Raw genomic sequence first — 24,184 nt, forward strand, 5'->3', positions numbered from 1 at the left:
GTGAACCATACTCACACCATATGGGGGTCAGAGTATATCATAAAATTATAAATGGATACATATTTCAAAAATCACACTGCTCTTTTGCTTTTCAAATTGTGTAATCCCCCTCAAACATGTGTTGGGTGACATGAATGTTAAATATGCTTAAATGAATTGTTTGTGTCCAGTAGAGAAAGGGTTGCAGGTCATCTGTGTCAGCCCCTGTGCATCCCAGGCCATCAGTTATCAGATCTAACACAGCCTGTAAGTGTAGGGTGCCTACTCACACTGATGGAGGGTAACGCGTAACCTTTTCTAAACCAGGCGTTTAAGTAGGTGTAGTAAAATATGATATACTTTAAGTGTAAAATAAAAAATAGTGTGAACATGAGTTGATTGTGTACTGTCATTGCCTTGAAATACACAATATAGAAAGGCAGTTCCTACGTGAGACCGGCCCTGCCCAAAGGAAGTGGAGACTCTGTCTCTATTAAGAACGTTTACGTTGGCTTCCAGAGTACATTATTCTGGAAGGGATGTGCTAATGTGTTTCAGTATGTGCAATATCCTTTTTATGAGTAAAAAGGACATGTATACGCAGGCACTTTTACACAATCACACACTCACTTTCACGTTATTTTAATCCACAATATTAAGTTGTTCTGTAAGAACAAATGTCAGTTGAATGTTTATTAACACCATTTTCATACTTCACACTTTACATTTTCATCAGGTCCAGTTGCCATTTCATTTCTCGATTTTGATGGTATTTTGAACACAAAAACCAACCAAAGATGAGTTGTGACGGAGGAGAAAGCAACATTGTTCACCGCCAAGGTATGGTGCAAATATTTGCTGTTCAGGTGCAGAGATTTGGCATTCAGTGACCCCCTCCAAGCTCTGTAAAGTTACTCTTGGGCCAGCTTTCGCGGGGCAACTTCTAACTTTAGCAAAGCTACTCCTCTTTCGTTGGTGTTCGACTTCTGGAGATGGACAGTGATTGTCCCATTCTGAGTTCAGAAACCGTGCAAGCACTTTGAGTGATTGACTCACCAAATGTCCACTGCTTCCCCCTTGATCATAAACATGCCACTTGACCAGAGAGGCCATTAATGCTGCTGCTTACTGTACTTGATATGCCGTGGTTTATTGCTACTGTAACATGACTGGCTTTCCTGTAACCGCACTTATTGCTGCCTCTGTTTGACCAGCGCAGATTACTTACTAGATGTAGGATGAATGTAATTTCTGTACCAGTGGGACCTAGAAGCAGAAAACCATGCAAAAACCCCTGTTCTGACATCTGCTTCTGCATCCACAGACACACACAAAAATTGCATCCTGTAAACCAAGATCCATGGAGTCCCTATATGTAAGGAACCTCTGCTGTCAAACGGACTTGGCCTACCCTCGCCACTGGCCGTGAAGGAGAGCTCATCTTGAAAGGGAACCCCAAGATTCCTTTCAGTTCTGGTGGAACTTGGGCAGCGGCCCAAAGTGTTCGACCACCATAAAGAGGGCCCGATTTTTGGGGGCGGGGGGAGGGGAGATTAACACTACCTATCCTTTCAGTGTCCAGTTACAACCATTTGACATTGGTTCTGACACTGCAGTAGAAATTGCTGCGTGCACATTCCTTATTCCCTTCCAGCCTTCGTATAGGCTGTGTGTCATTAGCATAACACACAAAAGACCCGTTCAATAACCAAATTAATTTAGTTAAAAGAGTTACAACCATGTTAAGCACGGTAGGGCTCAGGGAAGAACCACATGGTACCACAACAAGGTAGAGAATTTATATTTTAATGTTAATTATTTTAATGGAATGCAAATTAATATTGTAAAATGTCTAAATTTTGTTACAATAATACTTTCCATGAATAATTAATTTAAATGGATGTTAAGTATAATGAAAGGCAAAATTACTTTGTAAATATAAAATTTAATATTTAAGTGTAAAAATATATAATTAAATGTGATCAAATAAATTATTTTTATATTTTTGTTAATAAAACAGTAAATTTTTTCCCAAACATATTTTATTAAATTTTTGTATATAGCATACATCATACCACAGAACCAACAAGTCACCTCTCGCAGGAGGTCGCCAGCGGCAATGAAGCTGTAAAATGACAATGACTGTTAAGGATTCCTAACAACCCAATCCCATCATCACTGAGCAGCTAAAAAGAGGTTACAGTTCCTTATGATGACGGGGTGTGAGCGAAACCATTAATAACTGTTAAGAAGGATCAGTGCAGCAGCTAGCATGCTATCGGTCTTTCGCCAAGGCGAAAACATTCAATCCCTCCTCAGAGAGCGGCACTTGACCAGTCCACATTTGTGCAGTAACAGTCCCCAACCAGGGGGAATCGAAAACAACAATCAGAACGAGAAAAAAGCAAAACAATCCCTGCCTCCCCCCCACCCCCACCCCCGACAATGGTGACGGCGGTATGTAAAATCAAGGCTGACTACAATTGTGTAAGATAGCTTATAGTTGAAAAAGATGAAGAGCTCTAATAGACGAAGGGCATACAGCAGACGGCTGACCGCGTGAAAGGAAGGCCACCAGGGGACCCCATTTGAATTCAAAATTCTTAAAATCATCTCGAAAGCCAACAGACATTCGATCCAAACTAAGATGTTTCCACAACCTAGCATGCCACAGGGAAATCACTGGGGCTTCCCTCCTTTTCCAGGCTGCCGCCAAGGTAACTTTCGCCTATACAGAGCCACATGATTGTTTTGTCTGCTCGAGTTTGGTGTTCTAGTACCGGATCCCGAAGGTCCAGGAGGACCCCCCCCCCCTATGGTGGTTGGAATAGGGTACCCCAGCATATCCTTAATGTGGGCGAGTATTTCCTCCCAGAAGGGCCGAATAGTCGGGCACTCCCACCAGATGTGTTTAAAATCTCCCAGTAACCCACACCCTTTCCAGCATCTATCGGAAGCGTTAGGGAAAATCTGCTTGAGCCTAGAGGGGTGGAGGTACCAGTCCATCATGGTCTTTAGATGTGCTTCCCGTAGGTCAGAGGAATGATTGAATCGTGTAATGTCCATCCATAGATGTCCCCATTCAGTATCTGAAATGGGATGGCGTAGGATATCCTCCCACATGGACATGTAACGTGGCCTCGGGGAAACTGAAGTGGTGAGAAGAAATTTGTAAATGAAGGAGATCGCTCCCTTCATTACTGAGGTCCTGGTAAGGAAGGATTCGAATCGGGTGAGGGGCCGGGTGGCTGCCGCGCAAATATGCGGCGTGAGGGCCCAATGCATTAACTGGGAGTAGTGGTATAATTCGGAATTTCCCAAGTTATAGTCCCGTTGGCAATTGGCGAAGGTGAGCCGGTCATAATTATGAAAGAGATGAGTCAACGCAAGACAACCCCCCTCCCTCCAGACATCAAAAGGTCCCTCTTGAGCACTCGGCTGGAATTCTGAATTAAAGTGAAGCGGTGTAAACGGGGAGGGGAAAGAGGTCCACCTTCTGTCACCCGCCACAGTATCCCATACTTTCAGTATAGTGCGTGTGGGCGTAGCGATGTACGTGTTTGGGGGTCTATCTTTTTTAGGACGCCAGACCAAGTCCCAGATGGTCCTCTCAGTCACGCTACGGTCCATGTGTAGCCAGTGCTTGTCGGATTCCCGTTTCGACCACTCTACCAAAATTCTGAGCTGCGCTGCCTTGTAATATAACTGGATGTCCGGAAGGCCCACTCCCCCCTCCGAGCAGGGGCGACGCTGCAGGAAGAAGAAAAACGGGCACGTCCCCCTTGCCATATAAACTGTAGGATCATAGTCTTGACTCGTCGGAAAAAATCTCTGTCTATCTCTATGGGTAATGCCTGAAATAAATAAAGAAGCTTGGGGGAGGAGTGTCATTTTTACTGCGTGTATCCGGCCCAGCCAAGACAAGAAGAGGGGCCTCCACCTTATAAGGTCAGCTTGGATACGGTTGAGAATAGGCGGAAAGTTAGCCTTATAGAGCCCTTCAATCTTAGCTGTGCGGTGGACCCCCAGGTATTGTATGGAGGAGGTGGCCCATGCGAGGGGGGTGAGGGGCTGGAGTCGAAGGACTTCCGTAGGTGGGATTGTGATGTTAAGGATATAAGATTTGCTAAAATTAATTTTAAAGCCTGCAACAAGTTCGAAGCGTTCAAGTTCTGTCTGTAGGGCTGGAAGCGAAGTGGCCGGTTCGCAAAGGGACAGAAGAATATCCTCTGCAAATAAGGAAATGTTATGCTGTTCTCCAGTGAATGGTATACCCCGAATACCGGGATTATTTCGGATTGCCATAGCTAGGAGTTCCATACTAAGGGCAAAGAGAAGGGGTGAGAGGGGACATCCCTGTCTAGTGCCTCTAGAGTGGGAAAAGGAAGCCGAACGAACCCCGTTAACTACCACTCGGGAGCAGGGTTGTCGATAATTAGCTCGGAGCATGGTCAGAAATTTGGTAGAAAAGCCAAATGCCTGAAGGGTATGAAACAAAAACGACCAATTGACACTGTCAAACACTTTCTCCGCATCTAGACCCACCAGAACAGCAGGGATCTGACGTCTATTGACCTTTTCAATGAGATGAATAATTCTACGGGTGTTGTCGTGAGTCTGGCAGCCCTTAATAAATCCAGACTGGTCTGGATGTATGAGGTCAGGCATGAGGTCATTCAAACGTTGGGCTATTATGGAGGAGTATAATTTGGCATCTAGGTTGAGAAGGGCGATAGGACGGTAGGAGGCGCAATGGTGCGGATCCTTACTGGGCTTCAGGATGACTGAGATCACGGCTTCAGTCATAGAAATAGTGGATTCCCCGGATTTGGCCATCTTATTGAAAAGCCGCGTAAGATAGGGGCAAATGTCAGGGGCGAAAGTCTTGTAGAAAAGAGCAGTGTACCCATCTGGGCCTGGGGATTTGAGGGCTTTAATCGCTAAATTGACTTCTTCACAGGTGAAGGGAGCGGAGAGTACCTCGTTCCATTCGTTGGGAACCTGAGGTAAGGGCAGCGCCCAAAGATAGTCCTGCTGGGCATCATTATCTAGTTCCTCACCGGAATATAAAGTATCATAAAATGAGCCAAACAGGGCCGCCTTGTCTTCATCCTTATGCATAACCTCCCCATCGGGACCTACAATGCCACCAATGTATTCTTTCTCCCGTTTATCACGCAGTTTCCTGGCCAAATGTTTATCAATTTTGTTGCTTTGGGAATAAGATAATTGGCGGAGTTTGAGGAGAGTGAACTCAGCTCTGTTGTTATAAATGGCACGGAGCTTGCCGCGGAGTGCCGTCAGTTGGCGGAGGGTCTGTCGCGTGGGGTTCAATTTATGGGCCGCCTCGACAGAGGCCAGTTCCTGCTCTAGCTGCTCCCTCTCTCTAGCCCGTTGCGCGTTTAACGCGGAGTTAAGGGCGAGACACTTCCCTTGAAAGACTGCTTTGAAAGCGTCCCAGGTGGTAAACTCCGACGTGTCCTCTGGTGCATTAAACTCAAAAACATCTTTAATGGCGTCCCCGAGTATATCGCAAGAACCTTTATCTCGCGTACGACCGGGAAGTAGTCGGCGCGTCCCCGCGCCAAGGCAGACAGATGGAAAACAAGCTATGATCGGACACAGAGAGAGGGAATATTTTAGCATCCTGCAGGGAGCCCAGCAAGGACTGACTAATAAAAATATAGTCAAGCCTAGAGTATGTGTGGTGCACATGCGACTAGAAGGTGTAGTCTCGGGCTTGGGGGTAAACGGTATGCCATGAGTCTAGTAAACCAAGGTCTTGGGAGTCGTCGTTGGGAGTCAGCGGAAAAAGGTCCCAGATCTGAGCGCAGTGAGTGTGTGCTGTCTACGTCTTTATGCCAAGTCAAATTAAAGTCTCCCATGAGGATGATCTGTCCTTCCGCGAAATCCAGCAACCTCCCCAGCATTGTATGTAAAAACAATGTTTGACCTGAATTGGGTGTGGATAACGCTACAAAAGTGCAAGTCTTCCCTCTAAGACGCCCCTTAACCATGATCCACCTGCCCTCCTTGTCGTACAGAACATCTAGGGGTTGGAATTGTACAGCAGAGCGAAACAGCAGCGCCACCCCCCTGTCTTTGGTAAGAGCCGAGGATCTATAAATCAAGGGGTATGGTTTGTGTCTCCTGGAGCACCACTACGTCTAAATGATGATCAAGAATGTACTGCCAGACTTTCTGGCGTTTTTGAGGGGAATTAAGACCTTTGACATTCCAGGTGCCAACCGTAACTATCATAGTGTCAGTGGAAAATGGACAGATTTTTTTGGAAGCCCCCGTATCTCACAGGTGTACCGCTCTGTCGCAAACCCCCCCCAAGGATCGCGCGGTGCTCGTTCATCACAACCACAGGAAAACAACTACGCAAGAGCCAGCCAAAGCTAAATGATAAAAAGCCGCCACCATGCCCCCTCCCCCACTCACCCCAAACCCCCAACAAAAGGCAACAAACAAAGAAAAGAATACAATTCCAAAAGACAGCAACAGAGCTCCGGTGGGAGCGTAAGACCCCCGCAGAAACCAGGGGGAACAACGGGTCCGAGGTCCCCGTCCTCGCCCACCCAGACTATTGAGTCCAGAAAGAAATCGTACCATTGTCTAGAAATGGCTAAGTAACAATGACCGGCATAAGGCCCTGCCAGAATAAAAGCCCATATAGACCTCCCTCTAAGAAGGAAAAAGCACATTAAGACATGTCGCCAACCCTAGCGATGGTTATCCTGATATATGCATACAGTAACGCACGTAGGCAATGCTGACTCTGCAGGCCATGTAAGGAGAAAGCAAAGGTCTTACTTTGAGAAGGGATCAATCTGTAAGTGTCCAAATCCTTCCCCAGGGAACGAGGTCCCCAAAGGCCGGGTCAAGACGGATCCAGGTGACACCGAACCCCGGCTGTGTCCGGAGAGCTGCAGTGAGGAAGGTGGGCTGCCCGCCTCTCACCCCCATGGGGGGGGGGGGGTGGGGGGGGGAGAGCCAGTAAGCAACCCTTCTCGCAAAGGACCAGCTCCCCCAGAAGGCCCAGGGGATCGGAAGACCAACGACCCAAAGGTGAGTCTCCAGCAGCTAGCGACGGCCCCTGCGTGAACCCACCGACCAACCCGAGGTCGTTGGTGTTCCTCGTGATAAATCGCCACGTTTGTCTGAGGTGACGGCAGAGTCCTCCGGAGTGAGGCCCAAGAGCTCCAGTCCCTCCTTCACCTCCGTGATATGGTGGCGTTTGTTCTGAAATTCAAAACTTAATCCAAAGGGATATGTCCACCTATACCGAATGTGCTCCTCACGAAGTTTGGAAGTGATACTTCTAAACAGCTGCCTCCGTGCAAGAGTTGCAGGGGCCAGGTCTTGGTAGATGGAGCATGGATGGTTTTGGAACAAGATGGAACTCTTTGTCCTGGCCGCCTGAAAGACCGCCTTTTTCACTTTGAAAGAATGAAATTTTGCTAAAATGTCCCGCGGTCTTTTCCTCTCACCAGGTTGTGCGATGCCCACGCGATGCACCCTGTCCAGCTTGATCTTGAGTGATTGGGGCGCCAGAATCTCCGCGAATAGACCCTCCACGAAATCCGCCAAGTCGGGCCTCTCCGCTCCTTCCTCAAGGTCCCGAATACGTAGGTTCTCTCTCCGAGACTGGTTCTCAAGGTCTTCTGTCTTGAGGAGAAATTGATGGAGCTGTTCGTGTAGATGGCGAACATCTTCCTGCAGCTCCGTGGACCAACGCTCCTGCTCCTGAGAATGCGTCTCCAGGTCGAGGACCCTAGTGCCCACGGAATCCACATCTTGTTGGAGGTTGGTCAAGCGAGCAGTGAGATCCGCCCGTAGATGATCAATAGAGGTGTTGATGTCCTGGCGCAGATCGGCTTGGAGTTCTGTTTTGAAGTCTTTAAACATAGCCGTCAAGTCCGCTTTCGTGAGCGCCATTGTAATGGCTCCTGCGCCTTCTCGCAGAGTCGGGCGCTTATCCGAAGGAGGGAAAAGTCTGAGACTCTGCCCAGCTGCTTGCTCATATTCTTCTTCGGCGGCATAAGGTGTGGACCAGGCGGGTCCCTAAGCAGTAGTCTGAGAAGACGTGGGTACTGTGCTCCCAATAAACGAGTAAGTGGGGAGGGATGAAAGCAAAGAGAGGCTGTCGGACTCCCAGGTGCTGATTCTGCAACAGGTGCGCGGCCTCCTGCGTAGGAACACCTCACGAGGAGCGAGCCAGTCAACGTCCGCAATGCAATAGAGGGTGACCTGCAAGGAGGGACCAATGCGGGATGATGTAGTTCGTCGCCTGACCGTGCGCGCCAGCATGCAGTGGGGGCTCACCAGGAATCGGTGGCTTGAGCTGGGGGTGTCCTCCAGGCGCCTGTAGGTGTTGGCGGTGTGGTGGGAGGGGACCAGGGGCCCCTGAAGCGCGCTCACTACCGCAGAAGCGCAAGGACAGAGCAGACCTGGAGGCAGGCTGAGGTTATTCCGTAGAGCCTCGCAATCAGACAGCAGTGGCAGTATCCCAGACCGTTAATCCACCTGGTAGCAGCTAGGACCTGCAGGGAGCGATCACAGCTCCTGCAGAGCTCAGGCGCGTGGCTGGGTATAGCCCGATGAGGTACCAAGCAGCAGTGGATGGTTGCCGGCAGCCGCCTTCTTAAGGCCAGGCATGAGGAGTAGAGTGGAGGGGTACTGCCGCTAGGACGAAGCCTGTATATACATCCCCCAGCCCAGATGAAGCAGCAGGGGGAACCCGCCGGGCGGCAGCGCGTGGGCAGCGATCCTACCTCCCGGGAGCAGCCTCAGACTCCAGTGACACCGGGACGGCGACGGCCGCCATTTTGCGGATCACTGCCGCCCACCTCCGCCGCAAATAACTTCCGCGACCGGGTTCCCAGGGCCAAGAAGAGACGCTCCGCTGATGCTCCAGGGTCCCCGCTTCAGGAAGGAAGCACCATCGGCCAGCAGGAAGCTCTGTGGCCGTTCTGAGCCGGGCCGGAACAGCGTGTGGACCGGGAGCCGAGACGAGCTACGTTCGCTTGGCCATCTTGCCCAGCCACGCACCCAACATTTAATGTTTTTTAATATACGGATTTAATTTTTTTGGTTGAAAATGATACGTCATCGTAAATATTTTTACATTTTAAAAATAGCATTTATTTTTATTATGATAAACTGCATTATTAATGTTTTTTACAATTCATCAATTTAATGTTTAAATATGAATATATAGGTTTGTAGTTTTGGTTAGTGTTGAAAGTAGAAGGAATTTGTGAACAATAGATCCAAATGAAGTCACGAAGAAACCGGTAACGCCGCAGGTTTATTTCTCAACCAAGCCGGTTGGGGGTCCAGTGCGGAATGACAAACCGTTTCCCCAGACCGATATATTAATGCGGCATACTTTTGAAAGATGTCTTCCCCATCCGACTTCCACATGAGTCCTCTGGGAGAGTTTGAAGTAGACATGAGCGCAAGTGTGCGCTCGTGTCCATTTCAAACATCAACACGGAGGAAGAACACGAGCGTGCACATCAGACTAAGATGCACGCTTGAGTATGTAACACACCTCCCCCTTAAAAAATTATTATTTTTTTTAAACTATGTGAGAACAACGTCTTGAAAAGTGGCAGGCAATCGACAAATTCTACCACTCCTGGAAAAACAGTAAGGCACATTTGTGGTAAATTCATTAGACAGAGATTTGTTGCAGAGATTTTCACCAACATCCAAGAATACATTGGAAAGACATGTCATTAATACGGGGTTTACCTCTAAACATTGACACACTGTTGAAATTCCATACATTACTCCCTTCCACCTGTACATATCCATTTTATGACAGATGTCCTTGAAATCTAATTCAGCTATTTCACCAAGAACTTTGTTCTTACCTCTCAACCACCATGGAACTAGTGTAGTACCGGGCTTTCGACCTCTTAGTAATTCAAATGGGCTTACCAAAGTAATAGCATTAGAAGTCCTATAAGTCAATAACATGGATTGTAGTCCCTCTTTCCAATTAAGGCCACCTTTAATAGATAATTGAATAGCATCCTTCACCATACGGTTAAACCTCTCAATCTGTCCATTGGCTTCCAGATGGAACACAGAAATTCTTCTATGAAGAATACCACATCTTTTCAAATAATCCTCCATTTGACTACTAACTAATTGCCCGAAACACTTAGCGGTTGAACTAGATTCTGCCTACTCCGATTGGTAGGACTGCCATTCAGCAGAGGATTGTATCCTGGCCGATGCCTCAGACAAGAAGGTGAATTCGGGCCTTAAGAAAGCCTTTGCTGCTGAGAACTTGGCCTTGAGGGTGAGCCTTTTTTAGGTCTCGGGACCATCCGGTCAGCAGACCGGAAGGCCGGAGATTTAATGTCTTTGAGAAGAGGGGCTTGCACCCGCCCCTCTTCTCTCCTGTTCTCCATTGGCTGGCCTCTTAAATGCTGGCCAGCCACTGGAGAAGAGGTCCAGTCACTCCGATTATGCCCCGTCCTTTTCGGATCGGGGGGCGTGTTTTTTAAAGAAAGTCTCATTCTCTCCTCCAGCCAATGGCTGGAGGAGAGAAAAGACAAACACGCCCCCGAATCCGAATCCGCCACTGCCTTTCTCCGAGGCATTTCTTCTTGACCTCAGAGAAAGGCGGTGGTGTGCTTGTCCTCTCCCCCTGTGTTTAAATGCTGGTTCTGCAGCCTTCACGTAGCTCTGCTGGTCGGTTTCAGCACCTTTCACCGAGATCTGCTTTATGCTCCGGTTCTGGCGCTCAGCTGCTGGTTCTGCAGCCTTCACGGAGCTCTGCACCTTTCATTGGGATGTGCTCTGCGGGCAGGAGAGGTAGCGGGACTTTGTCCGGGGGAGCTTTGCCGCCATATGGCACCCGCTGCCCTGCGCGTGTTTGTGTGCCAAAGGGCTCTGAGAGGGAAGGTTACTCAGCTGTTTTGGGTAGCTGGCAGGGGGCGGGCAGGCAGCCCTGTGTGGCTGGACATCAGGGTGTGGGGTGGGCGGGTCGCACACCGAGGCCTATGTGGATTCTGGACGGCCTAATTCAAACAACAGACCGAGTTCTTAGAAATGCAGGCCCCACAGGAGGTCGACCCTAATCCCTGCACTCGGAGAGCTCGGTCACAGCCTGTGTGTTTATCAGACTGTTCTGCCAACCTGCCCCTCCTCTCTGTTTTCTCTGCTCGGCGAAGTAAACAACCCCTCGTTCGCTTGGATGCTAACACACACACTACCACGTAGGAGTGTGAAACGTACCAGGAAGATACCTCAGTGGGTAATGCGGCTGTTGCAGAGATGTCCGTAAAACTGCAGGTTTGAATCACGGTTAGGTTGAAAACTGTGCTTAGCGCCTACTGAGGAGAGTGTTTGCGTGACTCGTGAGTCACAGGTTCCAATCCCAGCAGGCCTTTCCTCCGGCCGAGGCCAGGAGAAGCAGTGGTGTTTCTCTTCCCCTCAGCGCTCACCCGGGCACCGCAGGGCTGAGCTGGGCACTGCCCTCTGGGATACGCGGGAAGGACTCAAGGCAGGCACCAAGGCCTTCACAGCCCAACTCTCCCTGAGTCCGCCGGGTCTTCCTGCTAGTGCTGTACCCCCCAGATGCTGGTAATATAGTTCCGCAGGATAAAGCGCTTGCTGGGTGCGGAGATTTGTGTAACATTCAGTGGTCTGCAGGTTTGGTCACGGAGGGGTTGAGCAAACGCTCGCCCTTGCAAGTTGTTTGAAATTATTGCCGTTAAGTTGAGTAGCAATAACTTGTTACTTATAGCTCCTCAAACCACACGCGACGACAGTAAGCACTACACAAGCGCCGTGTTATTATTCAGCGGGTCACAAATGCATCAGCTTTTGCTCTGGAATGCAGCCAATACGATATTTTTCATCAGCACATGTACACGGTATTAATTAAGCAATAACAAAAAGATTCAGGTCTGAGTGCAGGGGTTTGAGCCTGTGAGCTTCTAAACAGACCCCGCCATTAGGTGCATTGACCCACAGAGGTATCTCCATTTGAATTTAACACGTGTCTTGTAAATTGCAGTGTTCAAAGGCTCCCGTGACAGCTACACAAACTAATTCGCTAGCTCACTGGGATGGGTCCTTCCTCCTGTACATTAAACAAGTCTCGGCAGCAAGCACATTATCCCTCCGGGCTATATTAGAAGTGTCAATAGCAATTAAACATGGATTTTCCTAACTGGTGACTTTATCATTTGTGGACAATACATGACATAGAGGGCAGGAGGGTGGCGCAGCAGAGCAGCAGGCTGGGCAGGGGGCCCCGGGGCCACATGGTCGCCGGTCGTGAGCTGCCTGTCCGGGATTCCCGGTCCGGGCTCTGTCCCCGGGGTCCTCTGGAGGGTAGCCGGTGAATGCATTCCAGCGGGGGGGCGCCCGGCCAGGGTCCGGGGGCTGCTGTGGGCTCCGCGGTGCCGGACACCTCTGGGACCCCGGATGCTGCAGAGCCGTGGGGCAGCACCTCCGCCGCAGTCAGGCAGGCAGCGAGCTGTCCACCTCAGCGCACTCCTGTCTCCTTCTCTCTCACCCCTCCCGTCCACTCTCTCCTGCCCACTCACTCGCTGTTCATCTCATGCTCCCTCTCCTGGAGTCTGTGCCCCCTCTCTGCTCCCACCTCTCTACTCCTCCCCCCACCCCCTTTACTTCCTCATCTCCGTCCCCAGGGACCGGGCGCGCAACACCAATTGGACTCAAAGGGCTTCATCCCCCCCTCCCCCCCCGTGTGTGGCAGCCCGGGATGAGACAGCTTCCCAGTGCCCACACAGCCGCACCCGAGCACTTCACAGGTCTTTGAAAGACCATTTGCATGTTAATGAGGCCTCGCTGGTGTTTCACCCCTTCTAAGAGCCCCTGCAGCTCCACTCTGCCTATTGCTTCAAGATTCAGGCCAGCACCCCCCCCCCCCCGCGAAAAAATGTCTTAGTCCACCCCCCCCCCCTCGAAGTTGGGCTCTAGTTGCGCCTCTGTGTGCAACCAGACCTCATGCACGGTCTGGGAGACACAACCTAACACATTGCTTTTATAAGTGTTCCCCTTAACTTAATTGTTTTGTTCGTTGTTGATTTTTTCTTCTCCCTGTCACATAATAATAAAATGCACGATACAACTGAAATGCTTGTGACAAAACATCACCAGTAAAACAGTCCGATGTTATTATTTTTAATTTCACAATATTTATTGCAAGCATATAGTGGATTGGTCAGGTAGCTGCCTGTTTTCTCTTTTTGTTTTTGTGCCGCTTGCAAAATATCCATTGCGACAGCTTGCCAAGTCCAGATACATTGGGTTTGCCAATGCTTGTTTGTAGTTACTGTGACATGCGCACAAAGCACTGCATAACAAGCATTTACAATGCAACGGTCTCGGCATTGTTAAAGTTAGAGCTATTGGCATTGCTCATGACATTATTTTTGTTTGTTTTTGTTTTTAACAATGCCGTTTCTTTAACCCCTTCCATGCTCATGACGGAACGGTTCCGTCATGAGCATCGGTTGAGCTGTGCTCATGACGGAACCGTTCCGTCATGGCCCCGCCCGCGCTCGAACCCTTCAGCACCGCGGAGGAATCCGCGCAGCGCTGAAGGGGTTAAATGTTTTAAAAACAAACACATAAACAAAAATAATGTCATGAGCAATGCCAATAGCTCTAACTTTACCAATGCCGAGACCATTGCATTGTAAATGCTTGTTTCACTTATTTGGCTCAGTCCCTGGTGCAGGATTTTGACAAGTTGGCCATGGTGGTGCAGGATAGTTCAGACTGTTCGGAGCTGCTGGCCGCCATGGAACAACCGGCTAAGCTGCTGGCTGACATTTCTTCGGACATTATTCGAGCTTCGGCCATGTCCACTGGGGCCTTGGCGGCTGCCTGCCATTCTTTTTGGATCAGACAGTAGAAGGCGGATCCTGGGGAGAAAGCTGCATTATTGCAATTGCCTTCTGAGAATCAGGCTCTCTTTGGGGATCAATTGCTGGCCATGATTTCTAACGCTTTCAAGGAGCGGAAGCATGCCTTGCCTTATAAGGGGGGTGCTTTTTGTTCTTGTAAGGCTTGGTATAGGTCCTCCAGGTCCTCCTTGCAGCGCGAGTTTTGTCACTCTGTCCATAGGAGAAGATTCCAGCCTCGTTTTTCGACTAAGCGTGCTGCCCCTACTCCTAAGTGGTCTGCCAAGAAGGGCCCCTGAAAATTGCAGTCTGGGGCGAGGGGGTCTATGCCTGTTGGGGGCCGGAACAGACATTTACTTCCTGTTCCGAATCTGGATGATTCGGATCTCTGGGTCCTGGACTCTGTGGAATATGGTTACGAGATTGACTTTTGGCAGGCTCCCCTGTATATGGGTGTTCGTCTGACTCCTGTGCCAGACGCCAGGCTACGATGGTTGGCACTGTTTGAGGGGGTCGGGGATTTTCCAAACATGCTATTTGTAGGGTGCCAGAATCCGCAATCGGCACAGAGGCCTATTCCATGTTGCTCTTTGTTCAGAAGGTCTTGGGAGGTTTTTGGCCCGTTCTGGATCGAAGTGAGCCAGCTCCTGGGGTCGGGCTGTTCACTTCTGAATGTTGACCATTCAGGCAATTATTCCTGTAGTCCGGGCGGTATCTCGAGGATGCTTATCTTTACGTCCTTGTTGCAGCCTCCTCACAGCGATTCCCGAGGTTCGCGGTGGGAGGCGCTCATTTTCAACATGGTGTTCTCCCCTTTGGCATCAAGTCCTCTCCTAGGGTCTTTGCAAAGGCCCTGGCGCCACTGATGGCTATCTTTCATTCCTATTTAGACGATCTTTTGCTTCATGCGGCGTAGGGGGTCTCTGTTGGTCACTCAGGTCGAAAGGGTCTTGGAGGTTTTACAGGGACACAGTTGTTTGGTAAACTGGGAAAAGTCTTATTTGGCCCTTTCTCAGGAAATGGTGTTCATCGGGGCTCGTTTTCAAACTCTAGCGGGCCATGTTACTCTGTCCAAGAGGTGCCAGGTCTTGTTGCAGGCACAGGTTCTAGCCTTGATGTCCTAGGAGGCTCCTCCGGCGGTGGAGACATTGAGGGTGCTGGGGCATTTGGCTTTAGTGGGGTTTCATTTGCCCTGGGCCCAGTTTCGCCTTCTTCGCCTGGCCAAGTGAATTCTGGCTGGGTGGTCTCCAGGGGCCCAGAATCTGTTGACTCCACTGCAGATGACTCGCCAGCAATGTTCCCTCTAATTCTTTTCCGCTGCGTGCGGCGGTGGAGGGTCTCTGTGTGCTGCAACCATGGCTATGTGTGCGCGCGTGTGCCGTGCCAAATGTCACTCCAAACGTTTACTTAAAGTGAAAGGATGGTGCATTTTCACACATACAGCGCCACATTAAGGGTCTTAAGGCCGGTATGCAAATTGGATAAACACGCCATGACATGAATTGGTTACACAGGCAAGTACACTTCAGGTTTAGAAAAGCACAAGACTCCAGTGGTGGTACCATCATTAGATTTGACTAAATCTTCTTAACTGAAGCACTGTTCATTGGGTGGGGAAAAGTTGAGAGCCTATACAATATCACATATACACAATAAGTTACAAAATTACATAACATATTTACAATTTGATGTGAAAGCTAAGGAGTAATGTTGGGCTATCCCGCCAGAGATAGTTTGTAAAACTTTGACATCCAGGCAAACCTGGACTGTGGGAGAGGGCCGTTCAGACATGTCAAGTGGCATCACTAGATGGGTGACAGGGTTGCTTGTCACGGCGATCCTTGCCATTTTTCCAGTGCTTATAAACTCTATCAAGGTCAACTTTCCCATTCAGGAGGTAGGCCTTTGTCCTCATCACCATATCCAAATGCTTCTGCTCTAGTCTATTCCTCAATTTACTCTTGATAGTATTCATGAGGCTGAATCCAAGTTCACAATCTGCACTAGATGCTTGAAATGTTGCGCAGACATCAACAAGTTGACACCACACTATACTGAGCAGCATTGCGTAGAGTGAAATTCACCATGTCTTGAAAGGTGGTAAGTAACCCACCCTTTACATGTTCTGCCACCACATATTTATAATCTCTGTATTGTCGAACAACATCTTCTGGTGTTTCACAATCACCCAGGACCAAGAAATTTTTATACTTTTCAACAAGTTTTTGTATATTCTCAGTCCCAAAATCAAAATGTGATTGTGTTGCTGTTGCCTGGATTTCAAAACTCGCTCATTCTTTCAGTTCATCTTCAGGGAACCTTTTTTGAATGTGCTCACAAAGAAGGGAAACAAAAGACAAAATAGGCCCACTGTCAAAAACTCTTTCCTTTCCTTCTACAACACCATCATATCTCTTACATTGCTGCTCCAATAGACCGTGTCCCCCCAAATACTGTTCCTTAATTTGGCCAATCTTTGCTCTTGCATACTGTACAGCTTCAACAGTAGTCCAAGAACTCTTTTGGAACAGTTTGCACAAAGATGCAAATTCACTCAGAATGTCATTAACGCCTTCGCTGCGGGGGTAATTCCCCCACGGCGCGGGGGGAGGGCGCGGCACCACGGCCGTTATGACGAGCCCAGCTCGTCATGAGCACAGCTCCACTGTGACTCATGACGAGCTGGGCTCGTCAAAAGCATGGAAGGGGTTAAGTACTGCAAGGGAAATACGGTAGTTTGAGTCAGATAGCTTTTTGTAACGATATTTAGCAACTGGATAATTCTCTTCAACTTTCTCATGCTCAAAGTACTTAAGAACAGCCTCATAATTCCGAATTAGTGCACCAACTGCAAAATGCCTTGAAAGCCACCAGACTTCATTCAGTGGTCGAAAGACCACTTCACAATCGGTGACCGATGTAATTTCATCCAGCTTTGGACTCGTTTGCAGGAGATTTGGAGAACACAGTGTAGACTGTCCTCAATAATGTCTCCATCTCTTTAATCATTGGAACCCTCTTCCAGGCATCATCAACTCCCAAATCTTCTCGATGAGCGACATAGTGCTGCTTAACTAGATGGGGAATGGATTGTTAAAGGTGAGTAGCAACACCATTATTTTTACCCAGCATCACAGGCGCACCATCAGATGTGAACATGACCATTTTCATGAGGTCCAGTTCATTGGCAGTGTAGAATTCTTTCACAGCAGTAGTGATAGCCTCAGCATTATAACTAGTCAGCTTCACTATGCCCCCAGTGATTTGTGCCCTGTTGAGGTGACAGGTCGGAACTTGAAGTAGAGGATGAGCATTTTTGTAATAGAAATATCTGTGCTCTCATCAATTATCAATGTGTGATACAAAGCGTTACGAAGTTCTGCCATCCCTTCACAGTGTATCACGCTATTGATGGCCTCAAGGAACTAAAAGGCATAGTTCTTGGTCCTCCAGCTGTCTGGTATCTTCACATACACATTGTTGATGAGAATCTTTATCTCCTCAGGCAGGGATCTTTGTCGTTCAACTACTTCCATTCTATTTGCTTTGACAGTGGCAGTTTCTGTCAGCATTGCACGCACTCCAAAACCAAACCTGGCAGCAGCACTTCCGTTTCTCAATATCACCATGGCAGACTCGTGAACTTTGCTAATTAGATGGCATTTCAGGTAATCCAGTTTCCAGCCATCACTCCATTTCTTCCCTGTAGAAAAGTCCCCAACAATCCTGGCTTCGGCACATGCTTTGCAAATTAAGCCCACATCTGGACTGTATTGAAATAGTTCCCCAAGTTGCACGCGAACCTTGCTTCGTGATTTCTGTGACTCAGCATCCACAATTTATTTCATCCACTCTTCCTTGAATACAAGGCAACATTTCTTCCTTTGTGGTGAAGCATCACACTCTGCAGAAGGTATAGCTTTGCGCTTGAACATATTTGTGATAACTGGGTTTAGCCTGCTATGCCACAAAGCCTGCAAAATAAAGGAACATGACTAAAATGATTGCAATCTGTCACATAATACGGAGGCATCACCGAAAAACTTAGTGTAATTACCTGGATTTTTCTGTCCACTGCCCTGCCCTTTCAAACTTAAATGTAGCACTGTCCGTAGAGTCTGCAATAGAAGTAAAGATTGTTACAGCACATTGTGAATTTGTGATACAGCAATATACCATATGCACCATAAGGGAACGCTACCAAACAATTACCTGTTGTGCTTGTACTCACGTATGCCCGTTCAAATGTGTGGGGTATTGTCTGCGAAACCTACAACAGAAGAAAACATGGGTAAGGTATGTTGTTATACTACAGTGTACAAGATGCACACAGTTTAACTCCACCAAACAATTACCTGTTGTGCTTGTACTCGCGTATGCCCGTTCAAAGGTGTGGGGTATTGTCTGCGAAACCTGCAACAGAAGAAAACATGGGTAAGGTATGTTGTTATACGACAATGTACAAGATGCACCACAGTTTAACTCTAACATACAATTACTTGTTTGTTCTGCCTGTACTCATGTCTACCTGTACAACTATATTTGTAGCACGGCCTCACAAACCTGCAAAAGAATAGGGGTGCAGATTGTGAATCTATTTACCCAGCACCCCCCAATGTGGAACATAAACAGAATTACCATGTCTTTGTGGGTACTCGCGCCTGACCATTCAAATCCAAATACCTTACAGACTGCAAACCTGCAATTGAATACAAGATGGTTAGCAAAGGCTCTAAGAGTTACAAACAATGAATGGGACTGGGCCAGATACGCCAATAGGAAAAACGACCAAATAGTTACCTGGGATTCCAGTTTAGGCAAATCGGCACGTGCCCCGGTGCTTCATTATTAGCATCCATTAGGCTAAACTTATCGGCACCCCCCACACAATCCAGCCACTCGCCTGCATTTTCTTTACCGTTTGCCATGTCAATGTTTTAACAGGTCTGCATCCCATTCACACATATTTGCATGTAATCGCATTTACAATAGACCGTGGGTACTCGCAAATATTTTCTGAATGGTCAAAAATATTTGGTTGTGGTGTGACAGAGGGCCGCACTGATGTGTGCAGGGTATTGGTCAGGGACTTGGGAGGTGTTAAGGTGGTGGTGAAGTATGTACATTTAGTGGCTGAACAATGTGGTACCAGAAAACGTGGGATCAATACTGGCTTCTCCGCTTCACTTTGGCTGGATAACTCTGGAGATTGATGGACCAGCTTCAGAGAGATCAGATTTTTGTCTAGTGGCAGTTTTGGCTCATTATAAAGTAGCGAAGGAGGTCAAAATGCTTGATGCAAAGCAGGTGAACCATGCAGATCACAAAGTGCATGCAATGTAAATAGATCACTGCATTACTGCTTCTGTCAGAGAGCCCCTTTTGTTACTTGCAGTTTATAAGTTTAAATCCTAATATACAAAAAGTGAGCTAATAACTATAAAAGAGCTGCATGCAAACTGCAAGGTATAGATTGGAGCATTATGAATTTCCCTCCAGTCTTTCATTATCCTAATGCTGCAAAAAGGTTTAACTTGGGTACAAATCAATTCTTATTATTAAAAGCAACCCCCAACCATGGAGTTACATTTTAAATTCTCAGTGTGTGCTTTTTCAGACCAAGAACCTTTAAACTATACTGTCTACCAGTATGGATGCCTTGTGACTCCTACAACTTGTAGTCCTCTGTCTGATGTAACATTTCCTCTAATTGATTTACACACTATGATTCAGTGTCTCTGTGTAATGTGCATGCAATGTAAAGTGGGGTTAGGAGGATTGGGGTGGAGTGGGGTAGATTGGGTGCATTGGAGTGTAATAGATTGGGGTGGAGTGGGGTAAGTGGCGTGGAGGGGAGTGGGGGTGTCATTGCATGTTGTGGAGTGCCTTGGCGTGGAGTAGCATGTTGTAGAGTGGCGTGTCAGAGTGGTAGGACATAGAGAAAAGTGGAGTGGTGTAAAGTGGAGTATGAATGGTGTGGTAGCATGCTACCCTTACAGACAACATATTTTCAATTGAAATGAGCATTACATTTATACCAAAATGGGGTAAAACTCCACACAAACAATGTGTGCATAAGTCATCATCTAGTGTATCGATGTGTTTTTATCAAATTCAAATATTTGTTTCCAGCACACTCTAGAATAAAAAAGAATTGTTTAATTTTTACTGATATTAATCTATTTTGAAAAATCAGGACCGTTCATTTATGTGCTAGGAAAAAAAATCCTACACCCTCTTCTCTTACATGGATGCCCAGCAGTAATGTCGCATACATTCTCTCACTTTGAAGTTAGAGAAAGAAAAGTAAACCCCAAACCCCTCTCTGAAGTGAGAGCTTGACATTTGAATGCACTGCAAATGTGACAAGATAAGACCAAGATGTAAAGACCTGTTTACAGGAAGTGAGTTTGTGGAAGAATGCAGTAATCAAAGTTTGGGCAACGGGAGAGACAAACTCAAGCTTGACAGCCTAAAGCAAATAAAGCCAGCAAATAGAAAGCATGACAATGTGAGCCACAAACCCCAAGCCAACGGGCAGAATGCATTCCTATGCCAACTTTCTGAATGTTTCCAAAATATCTTTGGCCCAGGACCCCCAAAATTCTTAAAACAACACTGCAGCCACTCCTCATCGCTTGGGGAGAGCGAGACACGAAGCACAAGGAATGCGGAGCGCGGCTGCCTGCTAAGCTACCATCCAGCACGTCCTTCACCCTGGAGCAGTGTTCGTGGCTGCCTGCTCAAAACAATACAACAAGTTTAAAAACCTGGTGAATGCTTTTTAGGGTAATCTGCCTTGTTTGCAGACTTGATGTATTGTTTTGGTAGTAAAGCGAGGCTATGGGGGAGATTGTTGTGATTTTATTTAAGTTTTCATGTTAATCGCAGCTCGTGAAGGGGCTGGAATTAACAAGAATACCTAAATAAAAGCACACAATCTCCCCCGCAGCCTCGCTTTACTAATAAAAGAATACAGCAAACAAACAGTGCGTGCACTTCAGGGGAATACAAAAGCACACACAGCAGAAAACAAAAGAACAATAAGTGGCCACATCATCACACTTACCTCTCCTCCTTTCGCCGCTGTCCTCCGCAATCTTGAAATGCCCGTTGTTCGCACTGCGCGCCTTTTAAAAGTGGCAGCGGCGCGAATACTCTCGCGGGATGTGCCGTCTGTGCGCGCTCCACACATGGCACTGCGCGCTCGGGGGTATAGAAGTGCGTGCGGGCGCGCGCATTATTGGGAACCGTGCTCACCATGTCTGGGAAGACCTCTCCTGGTGGCTCTGCCAGCGTCATCTCCTGGTCGGTGTCTCGTTGTCGCCCCCGCTGGTGATGACTTGGGATGCCAGTCTGTCTGGTTGGGGGGCGTGACTGTAATCTGAGCAGGTTGAGGAGTGCTGGTCTCTGTGGGTCTCCCGGATGTCTTCGAACTGGAGGTAGTTACGGGCGATTTGGCTCGCTCTGCTCCAATTTCAGGATTCTCTACGGGGGCAGATGGTGGTGGTTCAGATGGACAATCTAGTGGCAAAGTCCTATGTCAACCTGCAAGGGGAGGTGGGGGGAGGTGGGGGGGGGGGGGGGGGGGAGAGAACAGGTCCAGATACTTGAACTTGGTGGCCAGAGACATTTTCCTGTGGGCTCAGGACTGGGTTCTGGGGCTGTTTGCACTATACATTCGAGGGGCGGAGAATGTACAAGCTGATCTGTTGAGCAGGGACATTCTCTCGTCCAAGGATTTATCCCTGCTTCCCAGTTTGTTCAGTCAGTTGGTAGTTCATTGGGGCCTCCCGTGGGGGACCTGTTTGTGGGCCCGGGTAATGCCCAAAGTGGGGTGGTTTTGTTCTCTGGGTCGGTGTCCCCGAGCGTGGAGAATTGAAGGTTTGACCTGTCCTTGGCCTCAGGGCCTGCTCTACGCTTTCCCTCCATTCCAGCTGGTCAGAGCTTTTTTGGTTCAGGTCCAGAGGGAGCGGGCCCAGGTGGTGTTGATTACACCCAGGTGGACTGGTGTGAATTGGTTTTCTCTCCTGGACTTGAGGTGCGACCTGGAGTGGGTCCATCCTGTAGTTCCGTCTCCAGTGGTTTTTCTGGCTCTTCCCATGGGCGGCTTAAGGAAGTTGCACTTGACTGCATGGCGGTTGAGCGGATGGGCTTAACCTGTTTGGGGGTCCCTGAACAGTTGGCTGTGACCTTGCAGGCTTCTCCTAAGTCCTCTACGCTTCTCTCTTATACCAGGCATTGGAGGGCTTTTTTGGCCTGGTGTTCTCATAAGGAGGTTGATCCTATTGTGGCTGACGGCTTTTTGGTTATACAGTTCCTGCAGGATAGGGATCAGCAGGGTTTGTTGGTTGCTTCACTATGGGTGCAGTGGGCGGCCATTCGGGCGTTTAAGGGCTCCTGATGCAATTTGCTGGATGATGGGGGGGGGGGGGGGGGGGGCTGATGCCTTGTTTTTTCAGGGTCTTTTGAATCTTTGTCCTCGGCCTGATGTTCTTTTCCCGGTTGGAATTTACAGTTGGTCTTGGATGTGCTGTCTGGTCCTCCTTTTGAGCCCCTTGAGGGGCTGGAGTTGAAACTCTTGACTTGCAAGGCTTGTTTCGTGGTCGTCATCACGTCGGCTAGGAGGTTGGATGAGTTGGGGCCTTGTCCTGTAAGTATCCTTTCTGCAAGGTCTTTTTGGACCGAGTGGTGCTGGTGCCGGTTCTGTCTTTTGTCCCTAAGGTTAATTCAGCCTTCTAGCTCAGTCAGGAGGTGATTTTGCCTGAGTTTTGTCCTGATCTTTCCTCGGCTGAGGACTGTCATTTACACAGGTTGAATGTGTGACGGACTTTGTTGAGGTATTTGCAAGTGGTGGAGTCCTTCTGGAAGGGGAAGGCGTTGTTTGTGAGTTCTCGTCCCGCTAGGAAAGGGGAGAAACCGCCCACAACTACTTTGAGTCGTTGGATTCAGGCTATGGTCCTTCTGGCTTACGAGGTAAAAGGGGTGGATCCTCCAGTGGGAGTGCAGGGGCGCTCTACGCGCAGTATGGTGGCTACTGTGGCTGAATTACAGGGTACCTCTGTGGTGGAGATTTGTAGGGCGGCGACTTGGTCTTCTCCTTCCACGTTTGTCCGCCACTATCGGATTGCTGGTCTGGAACATTTGGATAATGTTGTTGGCCATAGGGTCTTGCCCTTTATGAAGGATTTAAGGATTGTATTTGGTTTGGGCACATTATTAATTTGGTGGTCTTCTTCACTCAGTTGTCCGTCTCTGTTTTTGCTGGTTATTTCCTCCTGGGTTAAGAAGGAAGGCGAGGGAGGGACGGGAGGTAATGCGTCCTTTACTTACTGAAAAAGGCATTACTCCTAGTCTTACTCCCTCGCCTTCCTTCTCGGTCCCTCCTGCCTTCCCAGTGCAGTCCAACAGAGTTCTAGACTCAGCTTGTTTACGTACAGGAGGTGGTGGGTTGGAGGGGGTTTTATAGGCTGGGGGTGGGTCTTGATGGAGGCAGAGGGCCTCATGGGTTAAAAAGGAAGACGAGGGAGTAGGACTAGGAGTAATGCCATTATCAGTAAGTAATGGACGTATTGAGTACTTCATAGAGGGCCGTGCATTGCCCTGGTTATATTCTGTTCTGTATTTTTATTTTTTTTAGCTAGTTTAGAGTTTCAGCTCAGTAGAACAAGGTTAGCTGTGTTTGTGTCTGTCCTGGATGAAAAGTAAGTCTGTATTGAGAGTAATAGTTGAGACATTGAAAACATTATATTTTTGGTAAGCACGTTTTGTACTAATTTTGTAAACAATGTTTTTTGTGACAGCTCTAAAATCTCAGAGTTCAGTAATGTCAAATAAAAGTTGCATGTCAATGCGTTGAAAACATGCAGAAACTAGTATCCGCATTTGAAGACTGTGTTTTAGAGAAGTAGAAAATGTTTTTTGCACAATCAATTTCAGTGTATGGCACAAACATAAAAGCACATTTTATTGGTGACATTTTGAGAAGAAACCTCTGCGGTGCATACAGTTCTTTTTCTCCTGTATAGTGAACAATAAATGTGTCCAACCTTTCACCTAAGAATGCCTAGAAACTAATGCCTAGGGCAGATGTATGACAATTTTCAGACTTGTTGCCATCTGTCTACCGTCCTATTTTATTCACTGTTTCAGGGTACATAAACAATATTGTCCTACAAAGTCTGCCAAGTACACCTGAGCTAGTGCCCCTTCTTTTATGAACTTCTGGCCAATATCAACCGTTCACAGGAGTTGAGATAACCCAAACTCTTCGCCCATGGGTAAAGTTGGCCATAGGG

General features: G+C 48.0%; 1 protein-coding gene across 4 annotated transcripts in view; it reads left to right on the forward strand.

The window, feature by feature from the left end:
- Positions 1-24,184, forward strand: part of LOC146813470 (uncharacterized) — a 66,266-nt gene that overhangs the window by 19,002 nt on the left and 23,080 nt on the right. For all 4 annotated transcript variants that reach the window (XM_085620241.1, XM_085620242.1, XM_085620239.1 and 1 more), the window contains one exon: positions 716-819. In XM_085620241.1, coding sequence (XP_085476367.1) covers positions 777-819 — 43 coding nt within the window. In that variant the 5' untranslated portion in view covers positions 716-776. The remainder of the gene's footprint in view (positions 1-715; positions 820-24,184) is intronic.

Source organism: Triturus cristatus, chromosome 7, assembly GCF_964204655.1.
Source record: "Triturus cristatus chromosome 7, aTriCri1.1, whole genome shotgun sequence".
NCBI classification, from domain to species: Eukaryota; Metazoa; Chordata; class Amphibia; order Caudata; family Salamandridae; genus Triturus; species Triturus cristatus.